At 40.7% G+C, this 13,548-nt stretch overlaps 1 protein-coding gene across 2 annotated transcripts; it reads right to left on the bottom strand.

Moving 5' to 3' along the window:
• Window positions 1-3,812: 3,812 nt before the first annotated feature.
• LOC103415024 (short integuments 2, mitochondrial-like) lies at window positions 3,813-13,012 on the bottom strand. Of its 2 annotated transcripts, none has more exons than XM_029092917.2 (7): window positions 12,558-13,012; window positions 12,385-12,462; window positions 12,166-12,307; window positions 11,977-12,047; window positions 11,505-11,601; window positions 10,840-11,057; window positions 3,813-4,247 (listed from the first exon to the last, which is right to left on the bottom strand). In XM_029092917.2, exons 1-7 carry the CDS (start codon window positions 12,837-12,839, stop codon window positions 3,996-3,998), a joined length of 1,140 nt encoding a protein of 379 aa, XP_028948750.1. In that variant the 5' UTR covers window positions 12,840-13,012; the 3' UTR covers window positions 3,813-3,995. The 2 variants fall into 2 exon arrangements, with proteins under 2 accessions (XP_028948750.1, XP_028948751.1); XM_029092918.2 differs by having other exon boundaries at window positions 11,505-11,561; window positions 11,977-12,042; window positions 12,558-12,992.
• Window positions 13,013-13,548: the final 536 nt, after the last annotated feature.

Below are 13,548 nucleotides of genomic sequence, written 5' to 3'. Positions count from 1 at the left end.
TAATATATATATATATAAAATATAATAATAAAAAAATTACCGGTTGTCACGTTCTCCGGCAACCCTAAAGGCTGGCCTTGGCCCTAGCTACACTCAGAACACGTTCTCTCTTATCATGTAGGTGGAACACGGGTATGGACCGTACGGTAATACGGTAATATGTAGAGCACATTTTCAATTTTATCTTATCCATCTCTTTAATTTACTGAAATAGTTAAGGTTTGTCATAATATTAATAGGCAACAAATTTAGAGAGCATTCAGAGCAATTCTACCCCTAACACAAATACGCTAGCATCCAGCGCATTTATCCACTCAGTGAACAATGATAGAGCTCAATGAACAGTAATAGGCCAAATGCATCTCCACCCCTAAAAAAATACACCGGTACAAACGATCTCCATTCCTACAAAATACGCTGGCACCTAACCCATTTAAAATATTAATTTTTTTTTATAAAAGAATAAATAAATAAAATAGTTTTAATTTCGGATAAGATTTTTAACCAATCTCGTCACGTCACGTGTCATTATCCGAACGTACTATTTTGAGAATAGATTTCCGCTAAGATTTGCAATCAATCCTGACACGCCACGTGTTACTATTTGTTTATAATAATTTAGCCAAGATTACGATAAGATTTTCAACCAATCTTATTACGCCACGTGTCATTATCCGAACGTACTATCTTGTATATAGATTTTCGATAAGATTTTCAACCAATCTTGACGTGCCACGTGTCACTTCCTGTTTGCAATAATTTAGCCAAGATTTTCAACCAATCACGTAGTGCCACGTGGCATTGTCCAGAACTTCATCCTTTCTTTTTTTGTCCGTATAAACCCTACATCTCTACATCCATCCTCACACCAAACTCAATCCTACTTTTTAGCTCAAAATCCTTCTTCATCGTTTTCAAATCTTGAGTTTTTTTTACAATGTCTTCTTCAAGGAGAGTGCATAAACAATTTGAGGAGCAATAGAAAGGATTGTTTGCACAACAGGAAGAATTGATCAATCTTGAGGAAGGTAGAGGTGGAGATGAGGCTTTTGCAATGGAGGAGGATGAGGATGATGAACATAGAAGGCAGAGGGCCTCACATTCCCGCCGTGTCATGGAAGCTGTGGGTCAGATAGCCAAATCCATTTATTGAATAATTTGTTGTGGTTCTTCGCATTGTAGAGAGCTTATGCTTGTAGTGTCTATAAATGTGGGATAAGACAATATTATAAAATGTGAGTATAACACAAATAAATAAATTAAAATATTGATGCACACCTGATCCACTAAACTTGTCCCACTACGCAAATTACCAGAAGCATGAGAGGTGGCGTTTTTCCAACAAGTAAATGATGTGTTGAGTTTTTACCAACGACCTTGAAGATCTTGACTACTTCTGGCGTCTTTTCCATGTATATTGCAAAACACTTTCGTAATTTTACTCCACATTTCTCGCTTATCCATCTCATTACCCATAATCGGGTCATGAGTTATGTGAACCAAACATTCACACAACGTAACATCTTCAATGAGCTTCCACGAAGTCATTTTTTTCTCTCAAAGTGTAGAAAATATTGAAATGTAGAAAGTGTAGAAAGTGTAGAAAATATTGAAATGTGGTGTAAGGTGGAAGATGAGGGTTAGGTATTTACAGAAGAATTTTTTTTTTTTACAATTTTTCTGTATTTATATAAAAAAATTCAGTATTTTTTCATAAATTTTAATAAATTTTAATTTAGTTAATTAATCTGGACCGTTGAATTTGAAAAATATTCAAATCCAACAGCCTATAAGGTGCCATATGGCCAACGGTTATAATTCTAACCGTTGGGCCTTTTTTTTTTAATTTTAATTGTTGGGGGGAAAACGTGGACCGTTGATCTATGATTGGACGGTACGGATCAAAACTGAAATTCAAAATTTTTTTACCATTGGACATCCAACGGTCTAGAAAAACTAGCCGTTGGAAATCCAACGACGTAGGCCGGGCCACATGGCCTCCCTAGCTGAGGTTTGAGTGTGCTGCGCATGCGGGCCCCCGTCTGCAAACTTGTTGGCCAATTGCGCCCATGCGCGCCTGTATTGCACGCGCCTAGCGCAAAAGAAATTTGAATTACCCTCCGACGCCACATTGGTGTCAGCATGGCGTCAGATGGGGTGGTCCCAAGGTCTATCAATTTTGGGCTAGCCTGGAGACTAGCTTAGGCTGGGTGCTAGGCAATCTGCTGGCCTGGAGAGACTTCCCTAGGTGCCAGGCCATTTTTTTGGCTGTGTGCCAGCCTATCTCACCCCTGGTGGAAGTGCTCTCAAGAAATTACAAGGTTTGATAAGCTTATTATACTTCTTTCATTTACATGCAAAGGCTATAATAGTCATGAATTAGGGAAGAGAAACAAAGAAAGGGAATATGAGATTACGGAATTTAAGGTAAAACCCACACTATTTTCGATTTTTCTATATGATAATAAACACAAAGAAAGTTATAAAATAGAATAGTCTTGATGAGCATATTTTAGTAAACACATGCAAGTTAGAATCAAATTAATTCTAATTCCTATTCTCTTAAAGTAAATATGCCACTTCGAGTTGTTTGATAACTATTTTGTTTTTTGTTTTTATTTTCATCTTCATTTTTTTAAACTTAGAATTAAAAAAACTTATTTAATAATTACTTTCATTTTCAATAAAAATTAATCTGAAAACCAAAAAAAAATAAAAACTACTTTCTTGAGTTTTGAAAACAAGTTTTCAGTTTTTCAAAAAACTAAATTTTTTTGAAACTAAAGCTAAATGCTATAAAATCATCCCTCTATGGTGACATAAAGACTTAGGGTTTGGGGTTGAGGAGAGATGGGTGCTTTTAATACAAAATGAATAGCCCTGTCAATGGTGACAGAAGACTTGGGGCTTGTGGTTGAGGACACATGGGTGCTTTAAATACAAAATGGATAGCCATTTAGTACTACGTCAGAAGACTTGGGGCTTGTGGTTGAGGACACATGGGTGCTTTAAATACAAAATGGATAGCCATTTAGTACGGTATTCTGCTGTACTTGTAAGTGAAATGTCTCAAGTTTAATTCTAATCAAAGACAAATTTGAACACATTATTGCTAACCTATTGTGAGGTTAAGCACACTCTCTTAATGTAAATAGTATCGTTTGTTAAAAAAACAAGTTACAAAATGGATAAGCCCTATCAAATTTGGCATTACCAATCATGCATCACTAAAGCATAGAGGGCCCCTTTCTATATATATATCCATACGTGTTGCACTGTACGCCGTTTCCTAACTTAATTGCTCTGTTACTTGTTTCGGTGTCCATCTATCATCTATCACCTGTCTGTCTTTCATAAATTAAGTCCAACTGCTCTCTGATCTCAAGTCCCACACCATATCTAGAGCCCATGTCTTGGGGTATATCACAACTGCTAATCAAGTTGCGACGTGAGCATTCAACGAAAAACCAATTGAAACATGTCCAGAGGAGTAACCGAGCAAGATCATTCAAACATTCTCTCATGCAATGATTTACTTCCTCGATGTAAGATTCATACTGTCAAGTTCTCAACATGTGCACACAAAACCAAAAATTCTGTAATTTGAAGTCGAGTTTCAAGAACCCATGTTCATCTTGGGTTGCAAGAGAGCTGTCAAAAGAAAAGGGGAGTGATTTTTTAGGTGAAAAGAAAAGGCAGTAAAAACCATCTAACCAGCAGAGTCAATGCCGGTATGGTCGTGGGACGGTGATTGTCATGGATTGCAATTGCGCTTTACAGTGTCCACCAAAACCATCCAACCAAAACCGGTCTTGTCAATACAACAGAATAAAATTGAGAGATCACTGATACAGGTAACTCAGTATAATACATGTTTTACTACAGCAGAAAGAAGTCTCTGGCTAAAAAGGGATCACATGTACAAGTGTATCTATGAAGAGTTAAAAGAGAGAAATAAAACTCTATGAGGGCCGTCATTGTAAAATAAGATGTTTTCATGACGGCGGATTATCATCGGGGACATCATCGAGGATGAAAGTACCCAACTTGCCTGACCTAAATAATGTAAGAAATTTCTTTGATACCATCAAACGCGCTTCAGACCCCTTATTAGGTATCTTTAAGGCCGTTTGCAGTGCTTCAAACTGCTGCTCAATAAGTATCTCCAAGTCGCTCTCATCTTCTGGGTTGCCATTGAATTCTGACAGAGTTGAATACAGTGCACGTTGCACTTCGGTTACCATATCCTGAAAAGCAACATGAACAATACTAGAATTTTAGAAGACATAAAATCATAACAATATATTAGCTGATCACGCCGGAGATTCTTATCTAAGCTACACTTAAAAAGTGTCAGCTGCAAACTGATGAGCCACACATCTGGGGAGAAAAACTTAACTGCTAGTGTAAGAGTATCAGTGGGTTAGTGACCAAAGAAAATAAAAGATAAGCTCAAAATTCATATACACTCCTGACAATACTTGCAAATTACGAATTTAAGCTTTAAACGGGGGAAAAATGCTAATTATAATAAAGTTACTTGCAATAGGAATTCCCCAATTTGTTTCCTTACTTGAAATGTCAGTCAGATGACTTTAATATGAAAAATTTAGTTGTCACTTCCCGTTTGAAAGGTCATAAATGAGTTACTCATCTAAGTAACAAGTTAAGGAACAGAGTCTAGACAAGCCTATGGAGAATAGTGGCTTCACCTCCAAGCTTCTCGTAACATGTTAAGGACACCTTTCTTGCCCCTTACTTTCCATGACATCATATCAAACCATAGGTCCATAGTACATCGTGTACTATCCCTTCTCTTTTCCATATTCATGATTACCCAATCTATTAGAAGCATTACAATGCAGAGAACACAGGGAAACAAACAATCTACTTTCTACTAAGAAATCCAAACCTAAGTTGCAAATCACAAATGGTGTGGCACCAAACATCAAGTAACTTCAACTTGTAATAACCGCATCTTGAATTGACCGTACCTTTACAAATGACATAACCAAAAACCAAAAGAAAACAAGTCTCTATTGAGCTAGTATTAGTGGCGACTCCAACAAGTGAAGATTGTATCATACATGAATGTGAGAATCCTTTACCTCAGCAGTTTAATCCAGGTAAAACTACCAGAGTATTGTCTTGCACCTATAATGCCTACTTTTAAACAAATGACAGCAAAACGTTCATGATTTGATGTGAGACACCTTTGCTTTAGTGCTTAATCTACAATGTGGTTTCTCCTAGTCAGTAAACTGGTCCCAGGCTTATTAAAAAAAAATATATCCGTGTATGTTTCAGAAAGTTGGGCGGTGATGCTGTATGGCACAGAATGTTGGGCGGTGAAACATCAACACGTACACAAAATGGGTGTAGCGGAGATGAGGATGCTTCGTTGGATGTGTGGGCACACGAGAAAGGATAAGATTAGGAATGAGGATATCCGGGGTAAAGTAGGAGTAGCCGAAATTGAAGGAAAGATGAGAGAAAATCGGTTACGGTGGTTTGGACATGTGCAAAGAAGGCCTACTGACGCTCCGATTAGAAGATGCGACTATGGGACAGAGGTTCAGGGCCGAAGGGGTAGAGGAAGACCTAGGAAAACTTTGGAAGAGACTCTAAGAAAAGACTTAGAGTACTTGGATCTAACGAAGGACATGACACAGGATCGAGCACAATGGCGTTCTAAGATTCATATAGCCGATCTCACTCAGTGACTCGGATTTTCCAAGTCTCCAACCGAGAAGTTTTCTCACTCGGGAAATTAAGGGAACACTACCCCAACCTACATGCTCCACTCTGAAAGCTTCAACATACAAGCTTCAACAAAAGAAAATTCAAAGAACTTAGCGAAGAAGGCTTTGGTGTATTTAACACAATACGTTGAAATAAAGGAAAGCTTATTTATTGATATCCCCGATAAGCTACAAATATGTACATATACATGAGTCAAAATAAACACACAAGAGGGAGCCTTCACAAAGGTTGCTTAGGAGAAGTCTCAGCAGTCGGTAGAGTCCCAGAAAGAGAAGGCACCGGAGGGGGATCATTTGGAGCCTCAGTACTGGACAGAACCCTAGAAGGAGGAGGCATCAGAGGTTGATCATTTGGAGCTTCATTACGCGGTACAGCCCCAGAAGACGAAGGCAATAAATGCCTTTGGAACAAACCCACAAATCTCTGATGATCAAGTAAAACCTGACCATCAGTTTCCTTCATCTGGTCAAGCTTCCTCTTCATGTTTGTAGCATAGTCATGTGCGAGCCGGTGCAACTGTTTATTCTCATGCTTGAGCCCTCTAATCTCCTGTTTGAGACTTATAACTTCAGCCGCCAATGATTCAACTTGGCGGGTTCGAGCAAATAGGCGTTGGGCCATATTAGACACAGAACCTGCACACTGAACACTGAGAGCCAGCGAATCCTTAACAGCTAACTCATCAGACCGTTTGGAAAGTAGTCTGTTATCTTTGGGAGTGAGAAGGTTCCTGGCCACCACCGCAGCGGTCATATCATTCTTCATCACGGAATCCCCAACGGTAAGAGGACCAGTAGGGGAGACGAAGGATGGGCGCCATATGTTGTCTGGAGAAGGCGGGGCTGCCTCTTCAACAAGGTTCAAGTCAAAACGACGGTCGGAGGGGCCAGACATTTTCAAAGGTGTTGAAGAGAGAAGAGGTCGGACAAATCAAGATCTTAGAAGTGCAAGAATGAAGCTTCTACTGGTGGAGATTCAAGTGTGCTTTGGAACTTAATGCCAGCCCCTATAAAAATCTGTACTCGACGGAGCTTCAGAAATCGAAGAGGCGCCTGCTCAGAAATCGAAGAGGCGTTTGCTTTCTCAAAAGCTGGGCTGCTTAGAGATCACGAGGGTTGATCTCAGAAATCGAAGAGGCGTTTGCTTTCTCAAAAGTTGGGCTGCTCAAAGACCACGAAGGCCGATCTCAGAAATCGAAGATGCGCTCGCTTTCTCAAAAGCTGGGCTCCCCAGAGACCACGAGGGCCGCTCTCAGAAATCGAAGAGGCACCTACTTTTCCAGCCTTGTCAGCACCTGTCACACGCACACTCAGCTTTGCGGAAATTATGGGCATTCTGTCAAAGACTTCTGGGGAAGTAGAAAACACATGAATCTTACTGTTCAATCACCCACTTCCCACACGCAACAATAGCTCATGGGTACCACAGATAACTTTGCCAAAGTTCTCTGCCAAAGTTGAGCACGTGAAGCTTGCAGCTCCCACTACATCGCTCTGACCAAGAAGGGTAAAAGAATAGCAAAGAAACAGCACTAACAAAGTTTAGACCCATAAATTTTGAAGGTCTAGCTACCATATTATTACCCACAAGGGTAAAGGAACAGTACCACTGCTGGATAATTGGAAAGTCCCTGTGTGTCAACCTCTGTGCTTCGTGGCAAGGTAGACTAGCAAACATGCCCAACCTTTACTCACATTCGAGAAAACACTCCCAATAAGATTGCTTGCTCCAAAAATCGAAGAGGCACCATCCTCCGAATCTCGAGAGCCAGACTCCCAACATGACTACTTTCTTAAAAATCGAAGAGAGGGTAAAGGAACAGTACCATTGCTGGATAATTTGAAAGTCCCTGTGTGTCAACCTCTGTGCTTCGTGGCAAGGTAGACTAGCAAACATGCCCAACCTTTACTCACATTCGAGAAAACACTCCCAACAAGATTGCTTGCTCCAAAATCGAAGAGGCACGCCAGACCCCCAACATGATTGCTTTCTCAAAATCGATGAGGCATCGTTCTCCGAATCAATCGAAGAGGCGCTCGCTTTCTCAAAAGCTGGGCTACTCAGAGACCACGAGGGCCGATCTCAGAAATCGAAGAGGCACCTACTTTTCTAGCCTTGTCAGCACCTGTCACACGCACACTCAGCTTTGCAGAAATTATGGGCATTCTGTCGAGGACTTCTGGTGAAGTAGAAAGCACATGAATTTTACTGTTCAATCACCCACTTCCCACACGCAACAATAGCTCATGGGTACCACAGATAACTTTGCCAAAGTTCTCTGCCAAAGTTGAGCACGTGAAGCTTGCAGCTCCCACTACATCGCTCTGACCAAGAAAGGTAAAAGAATAGCAAAGAAACAACACTAACAAAAGTTTAGACACATAAATTTTGAAGGTCTAGCTACCATATTATTACCCACAAGGGTAAAGGAACAGTACCACTGCTGGATAATTGGAAAGTCCCTGTGTGTCAACCTCTGTGCTTCGTGGCAAGGTAGACTAGCAAACATGCCCAACCTTTACTCACATTCGAGAAAACACTCCCAACAAGATTGCTTGCTCCAAAATCGAAGAGGCACCGTCCTCCGAATCTCGAGAGCCAGACTCCCAACATGACTACTTTCTCAAAATCGAAGAGAGGGTAAAGGAACAGTACCATTGCTGGATAATTGGAAAGTCCCTGTGTGTCAACCTTTGTGCTTCGTGGCAAGGTAGACTAGCAAACATGCCCAACCTTTACTCACATTCGAGACAACACTCCCAACAAGATTGCTTGCTCCAAAATCAAAGAGGCACCGCCCTCCGAATCTCGAGAGCCAGACTCCCAACATGATTACTTCCTCAAAAATCGAAAAGACACTGCTCTCCGAATCTCGAGAGTCAGACCCCCAGCATGATTACTTTCTCAAAAATCGAAGAGGCATCGTTCTCCGAATCTCGAGAGCCAGATACCACAGACCACCTTTTCAAAGTGCTCTGACAGAGTTAAAACATGTGAAACTGGCAGCTCCCACTACCGTGCTATGACCAAGCAGGGTAAAGGAATAGCATTACTACTTGTTAGGGAGACTCCTATATATGTCGACCTCCATCCCCAACGGACAGGCAGACCTGCAAAAATGCTCAACCCTTCATCATATCTAAGAGGGCACTCCCAACGAAGCCTTTCGAAATATTCAGCTTTCTTTCCCCCCGATAATACCTCTGCAAACAAGCTATACTAGAGCAAGAATATCTCATATCATCAGGGTTAAAAGCAAGAGTATCCCATATCATGCTTTTTCCCTGTCTTTTCTTTTGGCCTTGTTTTTACCTGCAAGACAAGGAGAAAAAGAGCAATCAGTCAGCACTTGGAATCAAGCTTCTAGCCAGGAACTGACTGCCTGGAACCCCTTACCTGATTACTTACCTGGCATTGCTCTCGAGTACTCATCTTCAACATCTTATGTTTCCAGGGAAGATTCCGCATCTGCTTGAGGAACAGATAGGGCAAGTGCGAAGGATACAAGGAAGCATGTGGAGACAAGCGTAACAGCACACATGCCGATACATCCATTACTCTGTCAAAAGCAAAAGTATCCCATATCAGCAGGGTGGAACGTACTCTAGATTTGATGGACTTGTTTTGACCCTCAAATTCTTCAGTCGGCCTTAATACTCTGGAGGAAACCAGAAAACCCTCCAGCCCAGTTCAAGAATAAGCCTGTGGAAAGTTACTTCTTCAAAAGCAAAAGTATCTCATATCATCTTTTCTCATTTTTCTTCTCTTTATCCTTCATGCTGCTGCAAGATGGGGAGAAGGTGAACAATCAGTCGGAGCTCTGATTGCTTACCTTGTCTGTCACCTCTTTCAGCAGACCCCCTAACTCGGCGACTTGGGGGACTCCTACTACATGGTTTGTATCGCGCTTGACCAAGCCTGAAACTACAAGTAAGCTTCAAGTGAAATTGATACATTACCTTGTGCATATCCACCAGTTAAAGATACCACCCCTGGATGGAGGAAGAGTACTTCCAGAGAAGATGCCACATCTACCTATGAGACAGATAAGGCAAGTCAAGACGACACCACACTCCGATACTTAGAAGTTTCGTGATTACGAGATCATTCTCCCACAATATTTCCTAATGTCATTTGTACTAAATCATTCACTTGTACTCACTAAAGGAGAGCTTGAACCTATGTACTTGTGTAAACCCTTCACAATTAATGAGAACTCTTCTATTCCGTGGACGTAGCCAATCTGGGTGAACCACATACATCTTGTGTTTGCTTTCCTATCTCTATCCATTTATATACTTATCCACACTAATGACCGGAGCAATCTAGCAAAGATCACAAAAAGCGACCGTTTTCGCTACCTAGGATCTATCTTGCAAGAGAACGGAGAATTAGATGGAGATCTCAACCATAGAATACGAGCTGGATGGAAAGAGTGCATCCGGCGTGTTGTGTGACCGTCGTAGGCCACTGAAGCTCAAAGGAAAATTTTATAGGACGACAATAAGGCCAGCGATGTTGTATGGCACAGAATGTTGGGTGGTGAAGCATCAACACGTACACAAAATTGGTGTAGCGGAGATGAGGATGCTTCGTGGGAGGTGTGGGCACACGAGAAAGGATAAGATTGGGAATGAGGATATCCGAGGTAAAGTAGGAGTAGCCGAAATTGTAGGAAAGATGAGAGAAAATCGGCTCCGGTGATTTGGACATGTGCAAAGAAGGCCGACTGACGCTCCGGGTCGAAGATGTGACTACGGGACAGAGGTCCAGGGCCGAATGGGTAGAGGAAGACCTAGGAAAACTTTGGAAGAGACTCTAAGAAAAGACTTAGAGTACTTGGATCTAACGGAGGACATGACACAAAACCGAGCGCAATGGCGTTCTAGGATTCATATAGCCGACCCCACTTAGTGGGAAAAGACTTTGTTGTTGTTGTTGTTGTTGTTGTGTATGTTTCAGAAAGTATGTTCTTCTGTTAGTGTTCAAATAAAGTGACTAAGCATATTAAGTTTGACATTACCACCATTACGCATTGTATATAAGGAAAGACAAGACCACAGTAATCTCAGTTACCTCAATGTACAGCACATCGGACTTATTTGGCACCTTCCTTCTATTAGGTCGAAGGTTCTTAAGGCTGTAACCAATTTTTCCCTCGGCTTCATATTGAATCCCTTCCATTCTCCTAGTATTTGAGTATTTCCAGTGAAAAGGCGTCCCTCTTGAATTTAGAACTGCGAGTAAGTATTGAGCAATTCGATCCTCCCCTACCACTGAGTCCTTAATAGATCCTGCATGTTCACTTGACTAATAAGGTTCACTGAGATGGACAGAAGCAAACAAACTACATCATGCCCCTGGTTCCTAAGAAAATTCTGAGTGAAGTTATTCAACCCAATTCAAGATTAGCATGATACCTTCATTCTTATTTCAACACATGGAAGTTGAACCCCCTTCAAAATCTTATATTTAGCTAATCAGAATTTCATTCAACATGGATGTTCAACGGCATAAATAGGCGTTTGACCCTATGCTTAGATTGTCCAAAGATTTGATCCTCTCTCCATTTGCCAACAGTAAAAAAACAACTAAGCTAACAAATTACAAATTCAATTTACATATCCAATGAGCCGGATACACCTAAGCGTATATATGGACCCTGAACCAAAGATACAAGATGAAAGTTTCAAAAGAGAGAATGTGAAGGTGATTGCCAACAAACTTGAGAAAGGACAAACCTGCTAGAGCTAGCTTTAACCCCGTCTCTATGTCAGGGATACTTGGAACCAAAACACCTGGAGTGTCAAGAACATATATGCTAGGCTGATGAGCAATCTGTACATAAGAAATTAAAAAAAAGCTAGGGAGTAAGGACGAGAATTTTCCATTTCAAATCAACAAGATAGAGGAAAAAGGGGAAGAAAGAATTACAAGAAAAGCATTAGAAGACAAAAGAAACAAAAAATTAAGAACAGAGACACTTGATTATTTTGTTTAAAATGAGAAATATCGGAAAGTGTACAGTCGGCTGAGAGACTCAATATAAGAAAGAAGTGGGTATTATTCATTGTTAGACTGTTTTTCTTTTGATCAAGAGAGTTTTTTTGTTTCCGAAACACTGAAAGAGAAATTATTCATCGGCTAGTCTGCATTTTCAATTTGGTGTGTAATGAATATGAAAAACTAAATCAAGAGAAAAAACTACTTCACCTTGAATCCAGCAATGTCCTGAGTAACGCCAGGCAATGGACCCACTGTAGCGCGCTTCATCTTCCCCTGAACTATGAAAGAAACCCGACCACTGTCATTCTTCAATGTGGATTGCCTGAACTCCAGGGATATTAATAACTTAAACACATTTCCACCACCAATATAGCATTCACAACAACTACCTCTTACCGGGAAAGCGAGATGATGCAATCCGATGAATATTATTGATTAGAGCTGATTTCCCAACATTAGGAACACCAACCACCATAACAAGCAGAGTAGGTTCCCTCGAAATCGCTTCCTTCAGCTTATACTCCACCAGGTCGAGAAGCTTCGATAACCCAGTGCACATTTAAGGATTTAGAACCCAAAAAAGAAATCAAAATCACAAACCAAAAATCAAAATACCTTGGAAACGGAACTCCTGCTATGTGCATTTATAGGAAGGCAATCTTGCTTGGACGATTCGAAAAACCGAGTCCATTTCTACAACAATCAAACCAATACAAACACGAAATTCATCAACAATTTGATTATAACAACACCAAAAAAAAAAAAAAACGAGTTGATGTTAACATTACTTGCATGATATTGGTATTGGCGAGGTCCTTCTTGTTGAGGACAATGAGGGAGCGTTTGGCGCGGAGTTGGGGCTGGAGGTCTTGGTTGGCAGAGGACAGTGGAATCCGAGCGTCGCGGACCTCGATAACGAAGTCGGCGAGCTTGAGGCGATCGCGTATGGCCCGTGTGGCGGCAGCCATGTGGCCTGGGAACCAATTGATGGCTCCGCCTCCGGTGTTGAAACCCATCTCTCCCAACCCCATCATCCCCTTCTTCACCAACCCTTTTGACCCTAACCCCATTTCTAAATCTCTCTCTGGTTTCTACAAGCCCTGAATTGAGGAAACTTTGCTGAAATGTTGACGGTCTCCGAGTCTGGGCGGGTTTCAGTGGGAGTTTCAGGGAGGGTTCATAGGGTTTAAGCTAGGTTTATTCAAGCCAATGGTTCATAGGGTTTAAATCGCCGTTTAACGCTGGGGGATTTTAAATTGGTCCTAATCTTTTAAAAGATTTTAAATAATTATTTAATATTTTGAAAATTTGATATTTGTTAGGTTCGTGTGATGATGTGGACAATTATTAAAGGGTAATTGCCAAAAATGACCAATTTTTTTTAATTTTAGGAGTGAAATAGGATAAATCGGCCATGAACTTCATGCACAAAAGTGAAATGACGAAAATACCTACATATAAAATGTACAAACTCATAGATGATGTGTCATTTTTCTGATTTCGAAGAGAGAGCTGTGAGCTCTGGGTTTTTGGGTTGACTTAGATTTGTAAGCATATCATGTGCATGTCTTGTGCATGTCGCTGGAAATAGATGAATTTTAATGGAATTTCCAGAATCTAGGTTCAAGTCAAATATTTGTAAACTATAGATTTTTGAGAGATTTCCAGAATCAAGGCCCTTACATATCTCCCAACACCGTTAATTGCATGATACACATCTACAACAAAACCGATACACGTTCCAAATATTGCATCAAGAACCCTAATTTCTCATAGTAA

Source organism: Malus domestica, chromosome 14, assembly GCF_042453785.1.
Source record: "Malus domestica chromosome 14, GDT2T_hap1".
NCBI lineage: Eukaryota > Viridiplantae > Streptophyta > Magnoliopsida > Rosales > Rosaceae > Malus > Malus domestica.
Note: the sequence above shows the minus strand (reverse complement) of the source record. Positions and strands in the feature narration are given on the sequence as shown.